We start from the raw sequence: 23918 nt of genomic DNA, 5'->3' as shown, positions 1-23918 counted from the left end.
GTCATCTACAAAGTTCACACTGAAGAACTCTGTAACTGAGTTCCACCAAAAGAGTCACCCCCCAAATCTCATAGTGTTATTAAGTAAGTTTACAATTTTGAGTTTGGCCGCAGGTTCCACATCCCTGCTCTAAGTGCTTCTCTGGGTCATCATTTCTTTTTGAGAGATACCAGGACATGTAAAATTTATATTAAATGAACTTATATGCTTTGCTCCTGTTAATCTGTCTGTCAATTTAATTCTTGGACCCAGTTGGACCCCCAGAGGACAGCAGTGGAGTTCTGCCCTCCTACAAGTGCCACCCACATCTGTGCAACTGCAGCACTTCCAGAAACACTATTCCCTCCTTTGCATCTGGTTCCTATTTATTTGTTAACTCTCAGGCTTATCTACCAAAACTTTCTCTTAACTGTATTATGTTCTACTCTCCTGTGTTCCTACAAAGCATAAAACACAAAACTTTCAGGGAGCACCTTTTATGTACAAAGTACTGCCGTCAGGTCCTGAACAAAGAGACCCAATTCTGGCTTCATGGGCTGTACAGTCAAGGTAGGAAGAACAAATTTGGGAAAACAATTTGAAATAATTAACAAAGTGATTCAGAGTACCCTAACAGAGAAATTAAGGGATGTGTGGAAATGCACAGTAGCTGAATCTAACCACAGCGATAGTTAAAGAAAATTGGCCAAACTCTGGTTTAGGTAGAGAAGGAAAAATAGAACTCTAGCCAGAGGGGAAAACATGTCAAAACACCTTAGGACAGGAGAGAGTAGGGAATATGGCATATTTTAGGAACAGGGCAAAAGACTGGTGCAGGGTGGGGCTGGGGAACACACCAAGCCCAAAGTGTATCGGGGCCTGTGCAGCCCTGGCCGTGCAATTCATGGATTCCCCTCCGATAAAGAACTTGCTGTTAGGCTGTGGGGAGGCCAGTGACCTGTCATCTCTCAGTGGCAACCCCTTTAGGACGCAGCACATCAAGCCATCAATCTGTGCTCTTCCCTGACAACCTGTGAGCCACCCTCATGCCTCTCTGGAGCACCCTGGAGTCTACAACTAAGCCCAGGTAAAGTCCAAGGTTGTTTCTATTTCTGCCCAAGGCAGGAGTCCTCTAAGAGACACACTTGCTTCAGGACGCTTCTCTGCATTAGCCAAGACATTGTCAGATCTGCTTTGCAGATCACACCTTCTTCCCCTAATCTGAGGCTTTCTCTGAATATGAGTCTTGTTGAGTTTGAGATATGATTACTTATTTTAAGGCTCCATGACTGAATACAGATACTATCAGCTACAACAAATGAGACTCACATAATTGCATTCTCAGCTTTCAATAACTTCAATAGAGGTGCTGTAAAAATGGAAACACAGCTGTGGAGATTTACAATTTTTTTCTAAGAAATTCCAAATCAGCCATAACTGGATGAGATAGATAACTCTCAATTGGATGTTTTTCTGTATTCATTAGAGAAATGTTTAATGACAATAATTTCCCGCTGGAAATAGCACAATACATTTGATATAGTTCAGCTACAACAGAGATGAGAAATGTTTGCTCGATTACTTTGCAGAGTTTGCAGACTGAGCTACTTAGTTTTTTATCAAAAGAAGAAAGGGATTTCCTACATCAACTTTGTAAATACGTGCTAGATGAGATCTTTAATAAACTTTTGCTGGAGTATAAATTTTTATTAGAGTTGCCTCTTTGACACTGATCCCATCTGCCGGATAGGTATTAGCCCCAGTTTGAATAGACGAGCCATGTGGATGGATCCTACTTGCTACTTGAGTCTGAGACATTCAGGATTCTCTCATATTCCTTTGCTAAAACCAAGAATGGCTTAACGGAAAGATCAGAGAAATCTGATGATGGTGGGAGGTGATGGTCCAAGCCTTAAGCTTCCTATATGTGTGGGGGGAAAAAACTGCTGCAGGAGGCAACTGGAGACACCCAGGGAAACCAGTCCAAAGACAAAGCCTACAGATGAATCAGTGAAACAGAGAAGGAAGCCAGACAACCCTTTTTTTCACTTTTAGTGCCGTATTTAATAAATTACATGAGATATTTAACAGCTGATTATAAAATGGGCTTTGTTTGTTAGATGGTTTTTCTCATCACTAGGCTAATGTAGGGTGTTCTGAGCCATGTAAGGAAGGCTGAGTAATGGATGATTTTTAGTAGGATGGGTATATTAAATGCATTATTGACTTAGATATTTTCAACTTACAATGGGTTTATGGGGTTATAACCCCATTGTAAGCTGAGCAGCACGTGTATGTATAATGAATTTTAAAACCTTTTTACTGCTTCTCTCTTTTACTTAAAAGGTTATTAAATATTCTTACAAATCATAAAAATAAGAAACAGCATGAATTTGAATTGGGCTGTGTCTCAATACTGCCCTACCTCACTTGGTTATTACAGAGGGTGAAATGCATTTTCTCTCACTTGTGCTACCTGAGCCCTTTTAATAGACAAAGATATTTTCCTAATTTTCTTGGTTAAAAAATATGCAACTGAGCATGCATCTCAAACATAAAACTTATTGTCCTTGCCAGAAAAAAAGAAAGGTCAATCGTTGTTCAGTGCCTCAGCTTTAATTTTATAGACCTTCATTAAACATATTTATAAAACTTTGCATATCATTTCTGCAGGCATAAAAAATACAGTAAAATATAAACCTGTGTATTAACTAATGTGATTAAACATTCAAATGCTAGGTAAAAATGACTGATACCTTAAAGAGGACACAAATGCAAAACAGTAGACTCTTCTGAGGCATTAAAAACAAAATAAAGTTGACATTTTATATTTTTCTACATGAGTCTGCCATACATAGGCCAAAGTAAGGCCATATTTGTTTGTCTGTGTTTCCCATACAATATATAAATAGGCATTTTTACAAAAACACATATACTTCTGCCTGACGATAATGAACTAGAGATTCAGAAGCTAGTTATTTTAGGCCAAGCATGAGTTTCCTGTTTTAAGTGCCATACACGTGGTCCAGTTAACCCATTTTATGACCTTGTCACTAAAAGATATTTAAATTTGTAACCCCTGATATAAATGTACAAACTACTATTTGCTCAGCTAAGTATAGATTTATTTGATATGCAGGAAAAATCCTGACAAAAATTCCAAACATAGCACTGAAGTAACTATCCATTGCAGATGAGCAGAAACTGTGACTAGGAGCTTTCACAACCTCAGTATTGAGACCCCAAAGCACCAGATAGGTGCGTACCTCACCTTTAGTTCCTTTTCATCTATCTTCTTCTGGAGCATTTGAAGGCACTTGGTAAAGTCAGTCAGGTCTTGATCAGGAGTCGAAATAAGCTCACATCCCTGTTTTGAAAAGGTAAGAAGTAATAGAAGTAAAGTAAAAAGCCTCTGCACAAGATCAAGAGCTATAAAAGTAATGTATCAATGGACATATCTTTTTATACCTGCATTAGTCCCCTACCATTAGATTCATTATCATTATCTTTTTTATTTCACATCGCAGGACATTTCAGGAATAGTGTTTAGAATGTTACAATGGGCTGATTATGACAATCATTTTATTCAAAAAAGTACAGTTTATGCTAGAATAATTGCCTTTAAAAAAACACTGATATAATGACATTTGAGATTAACATAAGGACTTTGATATATGTAAATATCTAATAAATTATATTCTCAGTGCAATTACCTGAAATTACAATGAAACTTTCTAATAAACTTTGAAGTTTTTTGGCAGAACTTATAAGTTTACTTACACAAATGGAAAAACTATGACAATATTAATATTAAACTAAAGATACATTTTTACATTTAAGTAAAAGTAACACATTAATGTCTATGTGAATGTATTTAATTTACAATAGTTTTCAGTCAAGGCCTCATGAAGCATATGTAACTCACACATCTTTGACCTAATAAAACACCACGGCCCCAAAGAAAAACTTTGTTTTTCTGTGCTAAGTTAGCTATCCTGTAAAATTCCTTTACAGCACCCACTTCCCCCTTGTCAAAAGCAGCCCGAGGAACTTGCCTGTGTAAATATGTCTGCTGGATTATCTTTTGGACATAATGAAGTAGATTTATAAGTCTTTGCCTTCTCTGTAACAGATACCTTATCTAGTGAAAAACAGTGAAATATATTTATAACTATAAAGCCACAAAAGTGCCAGATGTTGACACTAGTAAACTTGGATGGATAAAGAAGCCATATTTTTGAAATGACACATTTTCTTCCAATGTCATACAGAGGCAAAGATATGTAAAAGTGAGCACGATGGGACCTCAGACTTCTTAATTCAGGAATAAAACAATTCTTGGACTCTGACAAACAGCTGAGTAAGGAAAAGTTCAATATAATCTAGTATATAAAGTTGCCATTCAAAGAGCTTTCAAGGATACAAAACACCCATACTGTCTCTTAAATTATTCTAAGAACCATTCTCAGTAGATTTAACGGTTCTTCTCTTGCTTCAAGGTCTCTGTAAATGTGTCAAGCTCAACCTGTGCTTCATTCATTTATGACTCTCCCACAATATACCAACCCATGAAAAAATTAATTTCTCATCATTCAGAAATATATCGTGCTCTAAAAGATGTATATGCCATCTTCACTAGATCGTAGAAATATACTTTCTTGACCCTAAAAGAACAATGAAATTTACTATTATCACCAAAAGCAAGGCTGTCAAGAAGTGACTTATCTCAGGCTGACACTCCTATAAAAGAAGACATGAGCTAATGCCAGGGGATACGGGAATATCGTCAGCGCTGATTAGAAGGCCACCAAACCCAAAATCATTATATGGAAAGTGCCCTACGGGCAGGAATTATGTTTTGTTCATTATTATGTCCAGTGCTTGGTACTATTCTGCTATGTAGTAAGTGTTCAATAGACATGAAATAATATTCTTGAGGAAACAATGTATTTTTATACATACATCAGTAAAATATTCACTTGTAAAGGAGTACAACAGCGCTGCGTCTTACTGCTAAATATAGTATACGTGACAACGGAACACTGTCTTCCCCTTTTAAACGTTTACAAGAGAAGTATCACTCACACAAATTAAAATAAAATAAAATTTCACAGGCAAATAGCACCAGTAGCACAACAGAGAACAGAATGTCCCCTGCCTTCACAGTTATTGTCACAGAAGCAACAGAAAGCCACCGGGAAGGTGACAGTTAAACAAAACCCAAGAAATAATGTGTCTAGTAACACTGCATCATTTCTTAGATTAACAAAATAAAAACAAGAGATAAAAATTGACTTATGAACAACTGGACAGTAGGTAGTAATCAGCAGCAAAGCTGTGACTACACGCTCTGTTTCTTTACTCCCATAAAGTGGAACAAATTCCTAGATATCTGATAGAAAAATGTCACGTAGTTTCTCCAGAGTTAGTCCCACAAGAGTGATACTACAAAAGAAAACTGACTTGGAATACGTGAGCAAGGCTGGGATATCTTACCATGCTTTCCTTAAAATACATAGAAAAGCTTAGATCAGGACACGGAAAGAGATTTACTGGCACTAAAAATTTCACACTGTATCTAAACCAAGAACGCCCACGAACTCCAGCGGAGGGGTCTAGCAGCCATCCACATCTTCTTGGAATTCTCACAAATTTAAATGATGCTAATCTCATCATGGACTGAAACCAAATTCACTGGAAGTGGAAACAGCTCCTACACGGTCTTGCAAGATAGTTTTCAATGCTTTGAATGGAGACCTGCAAACCATACTAACCAGAGTGCAGAAATAGGGCTTTCACCAACTAAAGATGCTTTCATGGGTCTCACTGTAACATATAAGATCTCAGAGAAGAGAAATAGAAAGCTAAAGATGAGGAAGCACCCAGGTCCTCCAGACGGGGCGTGATGCGGAAATGCTGTGGAGTAGGAAGCAGGCTCACCTAGCACATCATACGTTAATACTAATAATTACTTGTCATATAGAATGAAGCTCAATTTCCTAGAATCAGAGTACTGAAGTGTTATCCAAAATTTCCTGATTTGATGTATTACTTAAAAAAAAAAAAAGAAAGAAAACCCTCATACTTACTGTCAGTGGATCTAGAAGATTTTAAAGCATGAAATTTGGCCAAATAAGAAAAGCATATGACTTCCTAATAAATAATTTGAAATATTAGTTTTCTAGCAGAGATGCATATATAGGGTGGCCATAAAGTTACTGTGCAATTCAAAATAGTTTACTTTTAACTTGATGGCCACCCTGTGTTTTTCCTCAAAATATATAGAAACCTTCCCAAACCACAAACTGCATAACTATATGTAAAATGTCTTGAAACATCAATGTTTGAGTAAAAATGTTTGTTTCAAATACTGTTGTCTTTCATTTTTCTCAAGTGTAAGAAATGTAACTATTTTAGGATACAAAGTATTATTTTACCCGCCAACAGGTGGCTCCATTTTCATACTGCACATTTTTTATTATAGTTTTTGTCCTTATACAAATAGATATTTAAATAGATTCTAAAAAGTTCCCTTTAGGAATACAACACTTTTTCAAGGCAGACTATTTTTAACATTACATTTTATTCATACTGCTTTATGACAGAATTAGAAAAAAGACTTGGATTGTCACAAATTTCAGTCTGTGCCAGTATCAAGTTATTATGATTTAGTTCTAAAAAAAATCTTTCGAAGATGAGGAACCACAATGTCAACCTCCCCCTTTCTCAAACATACACTTAAAAGAAAAAGCAAAAAGGACCAAATAAGAACAACTACTTTAAAAATTCTGTTCCAGTGTGTTTAATGGCTACCGTCTCCCTAGTTGAGTATCTCTTATCTAGTATGTCAAAACCTGCAAAAGCCGTCTATAAATGAATACAAACCAACTTCCAGAGGCCAAATCAACCACATTTCAGGAGCTTGATCTGTGTTTACTGCTTTATTATATAATATTGTGAACTGACGAAGTAGGCCTTTACCACATACTAACAAATTAGTCCAATAGAAAATAGAATAACCTAAACACTAAACATGTAAAACACAAATACATCTGCATGCTTATTTGTGAGAGAGAGAAAGACATAGAGACAGAGGTAGGCTCCTTTTCTTCCCCTTCCCATGCTGAGAAATTGCTAACAATACTTCTCCCTACTATCCAATAAGTGCTTGGAAGATAGTCTTCTGTTCATGCCAAATTTTCCCTTTCCTTTTGGTGGATAGTAGAAGTATTGGGCCATTTGAAATTCCACACAGACATTGAAACTAAGCTACTCTAAAATACAGCTCTAAAACAGAACTTCATCAAAAAGCCCTGCAGTTGAGGAACACGCATGCCCCATGCCTAATCAAGGAGTCCCCACAGATCCTAGGTCTGTGTGGTTAGTAGACCACAAAGAGGGAGAGCTAATCACTAGATCAGAAGGCCAAAGACCATTTGAAAAATATCTTGCAGAAAGTCTGATTCATTCATAGTAATTACCTTTCAAAAAAAAATCACTAAAAAGGCCTATATTATTAATGGCATTTAGCTATTAATCTTAAAATATAATTTTCATTATATTTAAAATATCTTATTTTATCTATTGAATATCTAGATTTAAAATATCTATTATATCTTAAGATATAATATTGTGGAAAGAGTACCAAAGATTTACAGAGCTGGAAAGGCAATAAAAGTCATCCATCTAGTCAACAGTATTTTTCATGGAATTTGAAAATGATTATAAAATTCAAATGATAGAATAAAGGAACAAGAAAAAACAAGACAATTTTATAGAAGAACACGACAGTTGAACTTGCCTTTCTGGATATTTAGACTTACGATGCTAAGGTAATTAAGATAGCAGGGGACTGGCAAACAGAAACAAGAGAATATTAGCACCACAGGGGCAACGATATTTGCTTGTGTGATTCACAGCTGTCTTCAGGAACTAAGGCGTTGACAGGCACAGGGTAAGAGCTCAATATGCAGTTGCTGATGACTGAACTTCACTGCGATGAACCTTCTAGAGCAAATGTCCTGATGACAAAAATGATTTTTTTTCTTCTGGGTGGATATCTAGTAAATAGGACTGCAGATCAACGGAATGTCTACATTTAGCAATTTAAGGATTCTCCATTCTTCTTTCCAAAGAGGCAGCATTAGTTCGCAATCCCACCAATGGCATAAAAGCGTTGCCCTCTCTCCACACCATCACCACCATCTGCAGCTCTGGGACTATGTAATATGGGCTATTCTCACCAGGGTTAGGTGAGATATCTCAGGGTGGTTGTGATTTGGGATGAAGAGTATATTTTCATGTATGTGTTCACCATTCCTCTGTCTTCATCAGAGAAGATTCTGTTCATATCTCTTGCCCACTTACAAATGGGATTGTTTGCTCTTTTCTTGTTGATTACTTTGTCTTCTCTCTGAACCTGGTATAAAGCCAAGGGCCCATCAACACATGAATGGAGAGCACAGAATACTATTTGGCCATAAAAAAGATGGAGACTTTACAATTTTTTGTATTAACTTGGATTGAGTTGAAGAATATTCTCAGTAAAAAATCACCATAATGGACTCCAATGTACTCAATACTAATATGAAATCAACAGATAAACAATTACACACTTACATGAGAGAAAAACACAACTAAATTCAAATGGGAGGGAAGGAGTTGGTACACTCTCACATAAAGGGCACAATGTAAGGGTACACAGAACACCCCCTAGGCACAGGGCTCAACTATCACTCGAGCTTTACCTAACAAATGCTAACAATGCAGCCTAATCATTTATACCCTTATATTAATCTGAAATTTCAGAATCCATTACTAAGGAGTGGAGAGGGTATTGATTCCTTTTGTGTCCCCCGTGCCTGGAACAATTGATCAATACACAGTAAGCATACATTAAACATTTGGCAGATGATCAAACTGAGTCCCTTCTCTGCCCTTCTCCCTAAGCTGATACAAACTCACAGTGACAGGAAAATTGTATCTAGCCCATTCCATATCTGATAATTCTATTAAAATTCTATAAAATTCTTATATCAAGTTTAAGTAATTTCCTCTTATTGTCTCATAACTGGTCTTTGTTATACCTTCTTGGGATCACACAGAAAAGATCTTCTGTTTCTTTTAAATAAGAATACTCACTTCTGTCTTATTTTCTTAAATCAAAATTCCACTGATCTTGATTATTAAATAATTTAGGGTCCAGATGTTTACTAAGTAACATGTGAACTGTGGCTCTCAGCCTGCGAAGACACCCACAGAGGTGAGAAGCACGTGCTCCTGAGCTGTGGCCTCATCTCAGTACCACCCTGACTAGGACGGGACAGAACAGAGCCCTGGAGGTACTCCAGAGCCCCTCAATGTGGAGTACCTGAACATCAGGAGGCGACAAGGCACATTCTCAACCAAAACCAGAGAAAATGAGCACACATCCAAAACAACATTTGAAAAGTGAAGATTTTATTAATGTTAAGAAAATGTCACAAAGCATTAATTGTATGATTTCTGCAATAAGAAAGCAATTCTTCAAGGTGATTTATGTCAAAACAATGAATTTACTACTATCACTATTTTCCTAAGCTTTAGAAAAATTTGAATCACATTGTTTCCAGTTTCATCAACAAAGCAGTCATTCTCAAAACTGCTACATGAGAAATAATCATGTAGAAAAGCGTGTAAAGAACTCTATTTTCTTACGTGGTATCCTGTAAGTAAGGACGATTCAGAAATCAAAAGTCATAGTAACAAACTGAATAACAAGTTCAGTGATTAACAAACTGACATAATTCACAATCAAAGAAATTTCATGAGTTCATATCGAAATGATGGGTACCCTAAGGTCTAAAAGAATAAAACTTGAAAGCAAATAATAAAGGTGAAGAAAGATGCAGAAAACTATAGATAAGGTAATTTAATCTTTATCATCAACATAATAATTCACCAGGTTTGACAGAACTAAAGAGTAGAAAGAGGCAAACTGAGTTAAAATAAACAGAATTCGTATTTTATATAGTGCTACGCATGGGGCAAAGTAATCAAAAAAGTGGCACAAATCAAACACATACATACTCTGGCAAAGATTCTTAGCTGGCAAATTCTTGTCTATTACTTTGGGAAAAAAGGATATTCAGGCAGGAAGAGAAACAACAGCATTCCTTGAGCACAGGGACACTGATTTCTGCATTCTCAGTCGTTAGCAGAGTTATGAGTCCATGTCAGAAACACAACAGAAGTTTGAAGGACAGACAAAAGACGGATGAACTACAATCTGTCTCCCCTCATGGGAATAATGCTATATTTTTCTAAAATATAAATTCAAATAAATTAGAAAAAAAAGTTTAACAGAAAAGCAATGCTGATGTGGTTTTCAGGTATTATATACCACCTCCTGCCTTGAGGAAATTAAAGAATTCTTTTTATATAGGGCATAATTAACGCAGATTCTTAAAATAGTAGCAAATGTTACTGCCTTATGTACAATTAAGTAAAGGACAAAATATATTAATGTTAATAAGACTAACATCCAGAAAGGGAAACAAATAAAAATGCATGTTGAAGTTAACAAATGCAGGGGCATAAAGTCTGTAATAAAAACGTCAGAAAATCTTTGAATGAGTTTTAATTTATTTCCTACGAGAAAGACAAATGACGAGGAAACAAACTGATACCAGGAACTTAGCAAAAAAAATTGTAATAAATACTTTCTGAACATGCCCTGAAATGATAGCAGTTCCGCTCAATTTTTGATACTGCCAACGTGTCTTGCTATAGCAAACACAAAATATATGCTTGTCATATACGATTCTAATCACAATAAAATCGCAAATCACCTAAAAGGGATAGGTTTACGTTCAGTGTGTTGTATGTTTGCATTTGTTAAAAAGAAAAAGGTTCAAACAGTAAGGTTTATAGTAAATACTCAGTTTAACCAAATAATCATGTTGGATGGACCAACTGTATTAATATCTAAGTTGCTTACATTTGTGATCTGTCCTGAGTCTCAGCGTCTCCTTATCAGTATTAAAATATTTATTAGAATAATCAAATAATTTTGCTACTATATGAAGTTGTTCAACCTACCTATTAAATTATCAATTTAAATATCAGCTGTGAGCTCTCTGAAGTTGCCCACTGTGCTCCTTCACTCCCTACTATTTTCCTAGTACAGGACTCTGATGCGGTGTGGAGCAAGGAGTGAGCATTCAACAGAGCACACAGTCACTCGGGGAGGCACAGCAGGTGAGGTAAATTATCCCCCTAAGCCGGGGAACCCCAAAAGTTTTCTGTAAAAAACGATGATAATTATTGCAGGCCCTGCAGGCTGTAGGACCTCTCCAAACTACCCAACTGCACCTTTGTAGTGTGTAAGAACTCACAGATAAGAAACAAATGTTGGGTTCCAATACAACTAACTTTTTTTTTTTTTTTTTTTACATTTTTGGCTGAGGCTGGGTTTGAACCCACCACCTCCAGCATATGGGGCCGGTACTCTATTCCCTTGAGCCACAGGTGCTGCCCTGAAATTTTAACTTTCATATAATTTTCATGTGTTAGAAAATATTATTCTTCTTTAGATTTTTTTCAATCATTTAAGAACGTAAAACCATTCCCAGCTTTCCAGAAGTATAAAACAGACATCAGGCCAGATGGGACCTGTGGGGGTTGTCCTTTACCAACTGACCTCTGTTCTGGGCCCAACTGTGGTTATACAACTAAATCCTACATATGCAGAAGGAATTCAATACAAGGAAAAACGTCCAGATTATTAAAAAATGTCTGTGATCTAACCAGTCCCATCAGTATTGGAACTGATATGCAAAGAAAACTGTGCTGAGATGAGAGAACGCACAGTGATGAGCACATACCCAGTGCCCACCTCAGAGCCGGGGAAAAGCCAGAAACGTCAGGAGCTACAGGCCGACTACCTCGCATCAAAGCTTCCTAGAGTGAGCAAAGTATTGTTAATATTCTCTGGGGGACTTTCTGTTGAGGATTTTTTTTTTTTAATTTACTCACAACTAAAAGAAATTTATTACAAGGCAATGAGTGACAATAATCAACCTAATTTCAAAAGACTGGCATTCTTGATCATTTAATTTACTGTTTGCCAGTGATTTAACTGATTTAAGGAGGTTTCCCATTTTACACACATAACACCAATCAGGCTTTACCATGTGGATTCCTCCAAAACTCTTTAATGGGAAAGAAAATAGAGCCTTTGAGAAAAACTTTAACAACAACATTTGTTATTTCATGCACTATCCCCAGTAAGAGACCTGGCCTCACAGAACAAGAGGCACGGAGTCAAGTCTGGCGAAAACATTCTCAAGTTTTCTTTTAGCTTGTTTAAATAGATCAAGTCATTTAGTGCCCGTTTACCTGTCAAGACAGAAAATACTTGTGCAATTTAACCTGCAAAGATTTTATGGAGCTCTGAGACATCTACAGTAACTTTATGGACTGAGTTTATAAGGTCAAGAATTCATAGGACCTATTTCATCCAAAGTGCCATGCACGCCACTTTTAATATTTATTTCCAATGACTTGCAGGTAGCCTATCACGTAGTATAATTAAATACAATGCACACATATTTATTAAAATCCAAGATTCTAGGCTGGACATGGTGGTTCATGCCTATAATTTTAGCACTCTGGGAGGCCAAAGTGGGAGCATCACTTGAGTTAAGGAGTTTGAGATCAGCCTGAGAAAAAGTGACATCCTGCCTCCAAACTAAAAACAGAAAAGATTAGCTGGGTATGACACACATCTGTAATCCCAGCAACCCAGGAGGCTGAGGTAGGAGGATCACTGGAGCCCAGGAGTTTGAGGTAGCAGCGAGCTGTGATGATGACACTATAGCCTGGGCAAAGGGCTAAAGCAAGACCCTGTTTCAAAAAAAAATCTAAGATTCTTTTTAATAAACTAAGATTTTGTAACAAAATATAGCCTAATTCTCTTAGAAATCTGATAATCTTAAAAGCATTTAATTTTAAAATTGTGATCTGTTAGTACTTCACCGTCCTCATAAAATTCATAACATTAATGAGAACTACCATTTAAATACACACTGGCTTATATTAGATATTAATCACTTTATATGAACTGTGTTCTTGAATCCCCATGATAACCTTATAAGGTAAGAATAACTGTCACATTTCAAAATATGCAGGTTGAAGTTTTGAGAGATTAAATAACTTGCCCAAGGTCAGACAGGACACTGTGTGTGACCTGAACCTGTCATGCTTTGTACTCAACTCTGCCTAATTAAACTTTTGGTATTTTAGCATCATCAAGCAGAAAAATGGTCGCATAATTTATATTAAATCTTTAGTTATTTTTTTCCAGTTTTAAATACCTAAAAATCCTTCAGCTATGTGCAGATATGGGGACTCTGCCTGGCCATGCTGCTGCTTCCATGGTAGTCAAAGGTTCTGCCGTCTCCATGGCTTTCACAGCCGTCTGAAAATGGGCAATGGACATTCAGCTGCCCCTCTCTTGTTTTCTATTGCTTCCCCAACTCATATTATCATTGTATTTCTAACATAGTTCATGTTTTCTTTTACTATTAAATTATGATCAACACTTCTGTATATAAATGTTTGTTTCTGGTTACTTTCTTAGAATTCAATTCCTAGAAATGAAATTACTAAGAAAATCAGGAGAACATTTACAGCTTCCTGGATATGTGCTGCCAGAATGCTTTCTATGGAAGTTGTAAAAAATGTATATTCATATTAGTAGTACATATGGGTGAAGACTTTCTTCTTTTTAAAATATAAGTAACTATAGTAAAAACCGTTCATCATGAATTTCTTACTGTGAATTAATTCAACTGATAAACTTATCTCTTAATAGCAATCAAAATCAGCTTCAGTAAGGGAAAGATGACTTCCACCAAAAAGGGAGGAAAGAGAAAGTTAGGATATCTGTGGAGTGTGCCTCAGGGATGGGACTGGAAGTGGTCTGTCCAGGTGAGGAGGACTGACTGGCTAAAAGACAGTATGAAAGAAATGGACAACACTTGCAGGTGAAAGTCGTTCTCAATCAATAGGGTAAAGGAAAGGAAGTAACAAGATGTCAGAGATCATTTTAAAACCTGGCTCTGAAAACACTAATTTGCTGGCCCTTCATATTAGGATATAGATATGAATATTCTTTAATAAATAATAAGTATTACCTTGGGTTTTAAATTTTTAACTCCTACACATTTTATCTTCCCCTATTCATTACTGAAGTTGCCTTTCTTCTTGTCACTAGGTAACACATACACTTAAAAATTATTTTTGGAAAGGCCAGGTGCAGTGGCTCACATCTGTAATCCTACCACTTGTGGAAGGGAAGCAGAAGACCACTAGAGACCATGAGTTCAAGACTAGCCTACACAACACAGTGAGACCCCATTCTAAAAAAATATTTTAAAATTAGCTGGACATGGGGGTTTGTACCTGTAAACCTAGTTACTTAGGAGACTGAGGTAGGAATAGTACTTGACCCCAAGGGTTCAAGGTTTCAGTGAGCTATGATCATACCAGAGCACTCCAGGCTGAATGACAAAGTATGACCCCATCTCTGAAAAATATAAAATATTTTTTAAAATAAAATAAATATATTGGGAAGGAGAGCGCAAGAGTCTTGGAAAATTGATTGTATTCAGTATTTAAAGCATTGAGAAATTGAATGTATTTGATTATTAATAATGAGATTTCATAGTCATTCATTAAATCAAACTGATCAGAATTCTGTAATTAGAAACTGCCTGGCAGATTAAGGGCACAGCAGGCATAGAGCAAAATGACATATACTCTGTATAGTCAAAGATACAGATCTAAAATTAACTCCAACTTGTTCTCAAATGTGCTAAGAAGGGAAATAGCTAACTAACATCAACTAAAACTTAAATGATCTATGTTCCTTTATACAAGTATGAAAACCATCTTTTTATCTACAGAGATGTAATCACAAAATCTACTTTATTGTTAAAGCACACTGTAGGTGATTGGTGACTGTCCCCTCAATTTTATTTACAGTCTTCTACAAACACTTCTACTTTTCAAACTAAAAAGAGTTTTTTAAATTAAGTAACAGCCTACAAATAATGATTTCTTCAGCAAGAAGGTGACATGATTAAGCTCAAAAACTATAAGTAACAGGTTTCCTAATATAATCTACTATTCCCTAGTTTTCTAGATGGTGTATAAAAGAAAAGAAACACAATTTAACCTTGTAACCATTCTCAATTCAATACCAAACATAAAGAGACATTCTAATCTAGAGTAATCTTGACTGCCCTCTGTGCTGTAAAATAACCTTTCCTTTCAACGTGGTATTGAATGAAAGCTATAGCGTTTCAAACAAGAAAGTCACCCTTTCAAATAAGGAGGTCAAATATCTCTTTAGAACAGCATAGGGTTTTAAATGATGTGTCCCTTCTGGGTGGAAAAGAGCGCAGAAAAACAACACAGCAGGCTTGAGACTGCTATGCTTTAAAAGGCCTGCTTGCAAGTCTGGCCCTTGGCATCAGGGAACTTGAGTTCACCACAAAGATATTAAACTTTCTCTACACAATAAGAGCAGCCCACAGTAGGCTCCGTGTACAAGGTGGTTTATGCTGAGTACCTGCTTTCATTCCTTCTGGAAGTCTAGATTTTTGATATGTACTATGAAAAAGGTATGGTGTCTACATAACCAGTTTCCAGTAAAATTTTGGGCACTGTGTTTTAAATGAGCTTCATGGTGACAACACCTCGCACTTGTGTTCACAACTTGCATAAACGCATCCCATGTGAGTCCACGGGTAGGGGACTCTTGGACTGGTTACTGGTTTTCTCCAGATTGTGTTCTATGCACCTTTTCCCTTTGTTGACCTTGCTCTGTATTTTGTAATCATAGCCATGGATACAAATACACATTGAATCCTCTGAGTCTTCTTTGTGAATCAGCAAATCTGGGGGGGCTGGTGATCCCCAAAACATAGAGATAAATTCTTCCTTAGTGAGGATGTTTAAGCAAACTTCTATTTTATAATGTTTTCACGAGCATCCAGACCCAGAGGTCTGCTGCTAGTCTAGGTACCATTCCTTCACAACCAGTATTAATATGCCAAGGAAAGGATTGGCCTCCACTAGGGCTCTACCAAGTCTCTTCAGAAAGGCAAAGAAAGGTGGGAGTTGGACCACTGAAGGTGGCCTTGGTAGGTACTGTTGCTCAATTACCTGGAGTTAAGTAGAAACAGGAGAAAGAAAAAAAAACAACTTAAAAACTTCCATAGAGATAAAAAGACCACAGAATTTCTTCAGCATATGAACCTGACCCTGACTTTATATTGTGAGGACATTCCTTCCACTAACTCAGATGATTGAGACATAATGTTTACAGAACAGCATAAATTATGTGTAAAGACTGCCCGTCTGATTCCCACCCCACTTCAATCAACATTTCTTAGTTACGTAACCTTGGACAACACACTCAATATCTTTGTACTTCTTGGCCTGTAAATGCAGATAAAAATAAAAGTTGCCACGAAGATTAAACGAAGGCATGTATAAAAGTATTTGGCACTTTTTAAGTACAAAAAAATTTTGTTCTTTTTTTTTTTACATTGTCATAATCAGTTTATTATCTTGATAACACTTTATGTAATTTTTTAAAGGATTTTACTATTTTAGAGCAGTTTTAACAGGTTGACAGCAAAACTGAGAAGGTACAGAGATTTCCCATAGGTCTCCTGGCCTCACACATGCACAGCCTCCGCCATTGTCAGCATCCGCACCAGAGTGCTACATTTGTTACAATGGAAGAACCTGCACTGACAGGTCGGAATTACCCAGAGTCCGTGTTTTACAAGAGGGGCTGTGCATTCTATAGGTTTGGACAAATGTACAATGACATGAATCCTCCGTTATAATATGCAGTGTATTGTCACTGTCCTAAAAATCTCCTATTATTTTTTCAAAGAGGTGTTGATTATATTCTCTTGCAGGATTTTAATGGTAAGGAAAGCCTGTACAGCTTTATTGAAAAGCTTCTGAAACAGTGAAGCAAGCTTTAAAGTATCTAAATACATTTTAGCCTAATTGAAAGCCAACATACGAAAATCAGTGTTAGTGGTTAAAGGGTAGGTGTTCTGGGGTCAAATACGAGAAAACTAAGATAAAATTAGATTTCTAGCAGAGTTACTTAAAATGATATGAAGATAATATCATGTGGATTTCCAAAAGAAGCAGAGAGAATGTCAAATTTCACAAACTCATCTGATCACAGAAATCTTTTTTATATCAAGTATGGCACAGGACCAGTGCTTTGCCTCTCCAGGTCTACAAGAAAGATTAGATGCCTGCTTCATGTAAACATCAGTAATAACCTACTGAAGACTGGGGGTGCCAGGCCAAGGGGCCACAGACATCAGGTTCCAAAATCATATGTTAACAGGGATAAGGGGGAAAATTATGATGCAATTGTTTACATCAACCTCCACAAGAAAGCACAAAGGCCAGACTACCCTACACTCTGCAGAACTGAGGAGGAGGAATGACAAGTGGGAATCCCATGAGCCAGAGGAAGGAGGGAAGAGAGACAGTCACAGAGGCCCTGGAGGATACAGCATGAGGCATGAGATGAGCGAGCAGATGAGAGTAGGTAGGTCCCCGGCAGCCCTGCGCATCTCACTGGGAGTTCTAAGATATAAAGAGCAAAGGCTGTCCCTTCCTAAATGCCTTAAAAGTATGTTAAACAAATTCAAACAAAACAGGCTTCAAAAAATATAGATGGCAATAAAGTCAATTTGAAAGGACGATGATTGAAGCAAGATAAGAATTAAGGTATATTCAAGAGACAGTTCCACAAAATGTTCCCCTGGCAGTCTCATCATTCCTTTGGTGAGATGCTAATAAGGGTTAGACAGCTGGTTTTAAGAATATAAAATGAAAAACCTGTCACTCAGTTGTCAATGGAAACTGTCTATAATTCCCTTAACAAAGCCTTCATACCTCAGAGTATGCTAATCAGACATCAAGCTCAAGCCTAAAAATTGACCATACTCGAGGATGTGTTTCATTTTTGTTTTTAGTTTTTAAAGAGATACACCAATAGATGGAGTTGAGCTTTATATATATTTCGTATAGTTCTCCTCCGCTTCGCATAATATCAAACTTGCTAATTTTTCACAATTTCTAAGATCGCAGTTTATCATTTTCACTAAATTAATTAATTTTACCATATCTAACAGTTATCACCATGTGCCTGGGAACAACTGAAAAAGGGACACAGCTAAGAGTCAAATTTATAAGATTCATGGGTTTAGGCAGATCAGTCCAGATGTTTTTAAATGTGAAACATTTGCAGAATGGAACCTGAAGATTTACCAAATTAAAGAGGATATTCTAAGCAATTTCGAACTTGAATTACATCTACCTTCACAAATTCTGTACTTATGAAAATGAACTGAGTGTAAATATTTTTACAAAGCAATGTTACTGAGAAACACCAAACGTTAAAAAGCTCTTAAGCAAACAACTTTAGAAAGTGAAACAAAATACTGTGAGCTTCAATTACAATAGTGCTCCAATAATTCCAGAGCATTCCACATGTATGGTCTCACGTGGTCATTTCTGTGAGCCATAAAACATGTCGTCTAACAAGTGGTAGTAAGACTTTCATATATGTTAACTAATATCTCAAATATAATTCGTACAGTTATTTACAAAAATAACTTTAGGGCAGTGCCTGTGGCTCAAAGGAGTAAGGCGCCAGCCCCATACGCTGGAGTTGACAAATTCAAAACCCAGCTGCAGCCAAAACCTGCAAAAACTGCAAAAAAATACAAAAAAACCTTTTTGCTTATAAAAGATCAAAAACTAAAATGCACACTGCAAATAGCCAAGATTTATTAATTTGACATCCGTATATGCCTATACTCCCCACCCAATTCCATATGCCCCCTACTCCTACTATATGAGAATCAGTGTCCTCACCTTTAAATTGGAATTAAAATACAAACATTTCTGCACGAGAAGGAAAATGAGGAGCCATTTACTGCCCCTGTATATAACATTTATAGTATTTTATATTTATAAAAGGGAACATTAGTTTAGAAAGTTTCTGTGTGCGCCTACCATCCAGATAGAGTGATGTGTCTATTATATGTGAACTTAACCCTCTCCTTGGGCCCCTCCCATCTGCTCGCTTTCCATTGAGTTTTGCTATCGAATGTGCACAGGGGTGCTGATCGATTATTTCCAATTTAATACTGAGTACACGTGGTATTTGTTTTCCCATTCTTGTGATACTTCACTTAGAACAGTCTTCAGCTCCTTTCCATTCAGCTTGTTACAAAAGGGATCAGTTCCCCATGCTTTTTTTTAAATGGCTGAGTAGTACTCTACAGTATACATATACCCCATTTTATTAATCCACTCTTGGGCACTGAGTTGATTCCACATCTTTATGATAGCGAACTGTCCTGCAATAAACATTTGAACGCAAGGATCTTTTTAAATAAAATGACTTTTTTTTTCTTTTGGGTGAATAGCCAATAGTAGGATTGCTGGATCAAGTGATAAGGCAGGCTTACTTTCAGCTCTTTGAGGTATCTCCATAGTACTTTCCACAGAGGTTTCACTAGTTTGTAGTCCCACCAACAGTCTATAAGTGTTTTTATAAAAGCCATTTTCACTGGGGTTAGGTGAAATTTCACTGTGATTTTCATTTGCATTTCTCCGATGATTAGAGATACTGACTATTTTTTCATGTTTATTGACTATTACTGTATCATCTTTTCATAAAGTTTCTGTTCATGTCTTTTGCCCACTTTTATATGGAGTTATTGTATTTTTTTCTTGCTGATTTGCTTCAGTTCCTTATAGATTCTGTTTATCTGCCCTTTCTAGGATGCATAACATGCACATATTTTCTCCCATCGTGTAGGCTGTCCATACATTCTATTAACTATTTCCTTGGCTATGCCTAAGCTTTTAAATTTAACCAAGTCCCATTTATTAATTTTCCGGGTTGTTGTGATTGCCCCTGGGGTCTTCTTCATAAATTCTTTGCCTAGGCCTACACGTATGAGAGATTTTTTCCACCATTTTCTTCTAGAATTCTTATAGCTTCATGCCTTGGGTTTAAGTCTGTTATCCATTACGGTTTAATTTTTGTGAGTTGTAAGGAGGACTCTGTTTCAATCTTCTATTTTCCCAGTACCATTTATTGAATAGGGATTCTTTCCACTACTATATGTCATTGCTTTATCAAAGGTCAGATGGCAAGGTGAGGATGGTATGCTTTTATATCTAGGTTTTCTGTTCTGATCCATTGGTCTATGTCTCTATATTCTTGCGACAATAGCATGCAGTTACTATAGCCTTGTAGTATAGCTTGAAGTCTGGTAAAGTGATGCTTCCTGATTTATTCTTTTTCTTAAGGTTGCTCTGGCTATTCAGGCTCTTTTCTTGTTCCATATGAAGAGCAGAATTATTTTTCTAGATCTGTGAAATACGATGGTATTTTAATGGATATTGCATTGAATCTGTAGATCACTTTGAGTTAGACATTTTTACTATGTTGACTTAGCCAATCCATACACATGGTATATTTTTCCATTTGTTTACGTCTTCTGTGATTTCCTTCCTCAGTAACTAGTTCTCTCTGGAAAAATCATTTATCACCTTGGTTAAGTTTATTCCTAGGTATTTTATTTTTGTTGTTGTTGGTGTTGCTATTGAGTCTTGGATTTGATTCTCCGCTTGAATATTGTTGCTGTATAGGAATGCTATTGGTTTCTTGTTTTTGTAATCTGAGACTCTGCTGAATTTATTTATCAATTCCAGGAGTCTCTTAACAGAATCTTTGGGGTTTTCTAGATATAAGATCCTATCATCAGCAAAGAATGATAGTTTGACCTCATCTGTCCTCATTTGGAGACCCTTGATTTCCCTCTCTTGTCTGATTGTTCCAAATAAAACTTCCAGCACTGTTGAATAGATGTGGTGACAGTGGGCAACCTTGTCTAGTTCCAGATCTAAGCAGAAATGCTTTCAAGTTTTCCCTGTTCAGAATGATGATAGATATGGGTTCACTGTACAAGCCTTTTATAATTTTGAGATATGTTTCATCTATGCCTATTTTGTTATCATAAAAGAGCACTGAATTTTGTCAAATGCTTTCTCTGCATCTGCTGAGATGATCCTATGGTCTTTATTTTTGCTTCTGTTTATGTGGTGATTCAAAGAGATAAGAATCTACCTGAATATCCATCTCCACCCCTCTAGTTCATAGTGCTGGAACTACCTGTTGGCCTAGAATACTCTTACTGTGTCTATAACAGAAGTTGTTGGTTCAGCCTCTATTCACCCTTTCTGTTAGTCTCATTCACCATTTATATGGGGGTTCAATCCAGTGCCTTTGTAACTGCAGCTACAGAGGGTCTCAGGCACCATGTTATAGCATTCTTCATTCTTGACCACTGTTTTGATACTATACTATGTTCTTCTAGAACTTGGAAGGATTAACAGTAGAACTTGGAAGGATTATCAGGGAAGATAAAATCAACACCTTGACCTAGAGTCCTATTCCTAATTTAGGACTAGGGTCATTTTCACCATCCTGCCTAGAACTTGCTCTTTTGTTGATCACAACACTTTCTGGAATGCCAAAATACTCACTAGCTGTGCAAAGGAAAACATACTTCAAGCTTACCTATGCCCTTGCTAATTTCTTATTACCAAATCACCCCAATTCTTTGGTGTTCTACTGTGGCTCAATTCTATATCCCATAAATTGCTGTTCGGTAATTTTAAAAACTTTACCACTTTCTTCAGTTTGGGTCATTCTTGGTCTGGTCTAACTTCTGCACCTTTATTTATCCCCAAAGGGTTGGGAGGCGTGTTGGAAATCTAAAGTGGAGTGTTTGGGTACCCCATATCTTATCCCATTGACAGTGATGCTAAATATCCAGTGCAAGGTACAAATGACTTACCCAACAGGCCAAAGATGTTGCCTGTTGAAAAATAGTGGCAGCAACTGAGTCCTCATTTTAATAATATTCTTTCCACAGGAAACATGATTGTTGCTCCTATCACCCTCTCTGACTGGCTCTACCATTTTGCTCAAGTCACTTAAGTTTTCTGGATCTCAGTTTCCACATCAGAAAATTGGGTTAAAGAATACCTTTTTAAATTACATTTTAAATTACAGTTGGCCTTTCATACCCACAGGTTCTACATCCATATTTTGGTTGAATCCTCAAATGTAGAACCTACAGACACGAAGGGATCACTGTATTTTATATTTTTGTTACTGTATTCACAACATATTTTAATGTCCTGTCCTATATACCTACCTTTATGGAAAACTCTTCATATTCTATAACTTTTTAAGGCATTAGCTGAATACTATAACTAGTTCCTTAACCCCTAAATACTAAAGAAGCATACTTTAAAATTCCCTTTCCCTTATCTAGTGAAGACCCCACAGACTAAACAATGAAAGAACTCAGGAGAAATTACATGAGAATAGTGCAGTTTCTCCTAAAAAGTGCTCAGAAAACTGAAATGCGGGTGGACATAACAGATGGAATAATGAAGAAGACTGAAATAGGTAATTTTAGCCTTGAATCCAAGAGGCATTGGCTGATCCAGAAAAATGGGGAAAAAATAAAATAAAATATCCAGGGGAAAATCAGGAAGAGACCTTTTACATTCTGAAATTAATAGCAGTGAACCAGGTAGGGAAGAACTAAGACAAATAGGCAAAAGGGGAGACACAAAGACGTTACAGCTGCCCGGGCAGGAAGGTCTTTATAGAGTAAATTAAGGACTGCACGCCATTTGCCAAGTTCAACACTTTGTATGATAAATGTTACCTATACAGCCCACTTTATGATTTTAACATACGTTTAGCACTTTAAATTTCTTCTTTATTTTACTTTCTTCACGGGAGCTCCAGTTTTAGCTGCACTGAAAAGTCAGACCAGGTGGAGAGAGGGTATATATGGAAGCGGAGATTGCCTCCTTTCATTTGTGAAAGAGCAGTTTAAGGACTGTTTAAGATGGAGATAATGGCTCATATGAATTGTGTGTAATGTTGCATTAACTTGTTGTAATTATCATCATTATTAAAATTACAGTCAAACACTCACCATGCTCTACAGGGCATATGAACCATATAAAAGACATCGTCTGTGCCCCCTAGGAACATACCCTAAAAGTTCAAAAGTGTTGAACTCACTGATACATGAAAAAGTTGGATTGTACTGTGCCAACATAGAACTATACAATTCAGGAACTGGAAGGTTCAGTTAAATCTCACTTTTAAAATTAAACCTTAACAGATATCATTTAGTTTTGAAGGTTAAAAAGAAAGTGAAGCAGGAAATATAAGAGAAATTCATCATGGGATATTAAGTAAAAATTATCCTTTATTCTTGACCCCTATTTTATGGCATCAAGAAATTAAAAAAAAAAAAAAAAAGCTGGCTTTCCTCATCCTGGACAGGGATGATCTGCCAGTACTTCCAATTCTGGTAAGCCCACAGCAATAAGGACTGGGGGAGATGAGTCCTATCTGGCTACATCTTCAACTTGTTTCTGAGTCTGCTTGTCCCTGCCTCTCCCACTGTTTCTTCTGCACTGGATGAACAGCTATGCATTTGTGAAACTCTGCATTGTAAGCAAGGCTGAGGCTTTCCATCCCAACGAGGTTGAAGTATGGAGTTAATGAGAAGTGAGACTGGGGAATAGATGGGAACATGCCAATGTTAAAGTAATTGAGCATGAATATCAAACACTGACTAGGGAATAGTCTTCATTTACTGAGGGAAAGACAGATCAGCTGGTGGGCAGATGGAATGTGCATAGACTTGCATTCACTGCCAACCCTAGAATTCCATATCATAGCTGCCTATACTTTGTAACCATGGTACCTCTTTTTTGCCACCTAGAATCAT

General features: G+C 36.7%; 1 protein-coding gene across 1 annotated transcript in view; it reads right to left on the bottom strand.

Annotated features, from left to right (window-relative positions):
* Nucleotides 1-23918, bottom strand: part of TPK1 (thiamin pyrophosphokinase 1) — a 259770-nt gene that overhangs the window by 54330 nt on the left and 181522 nt on the right. Inside the window, exon 6 of the mRNA XM_023514240.1 lies at nucleotides 3251-3346. Within this exon, the coding sequence (XP_023370008.1) occupies nucleotides 3251-3346 (96 nt within the window). The remainder of the gene's footprint in view (nucleotides 1-3250; nucleotides 3347-23918) is intronic.

This window comes from Otolemur garnettii, unplaced genomic scaffold (genome assembly GCF_000181295.1).
Source record: "Otolemur garnettii isolate 467f Iridium unplaced genomic scaffold, OtoGar3 scaffold00049, whole genome shotgun sequence".
Classification (NCBI taxonomy): Eukaryota; Metazoa; Chordata; class Mammalia; order Primates; family Galagidae; genus Otolemur; species Otolemur garnettii.
This window is presented reverse-complemented; position numbering and strand designations above follow the sequence as displayed.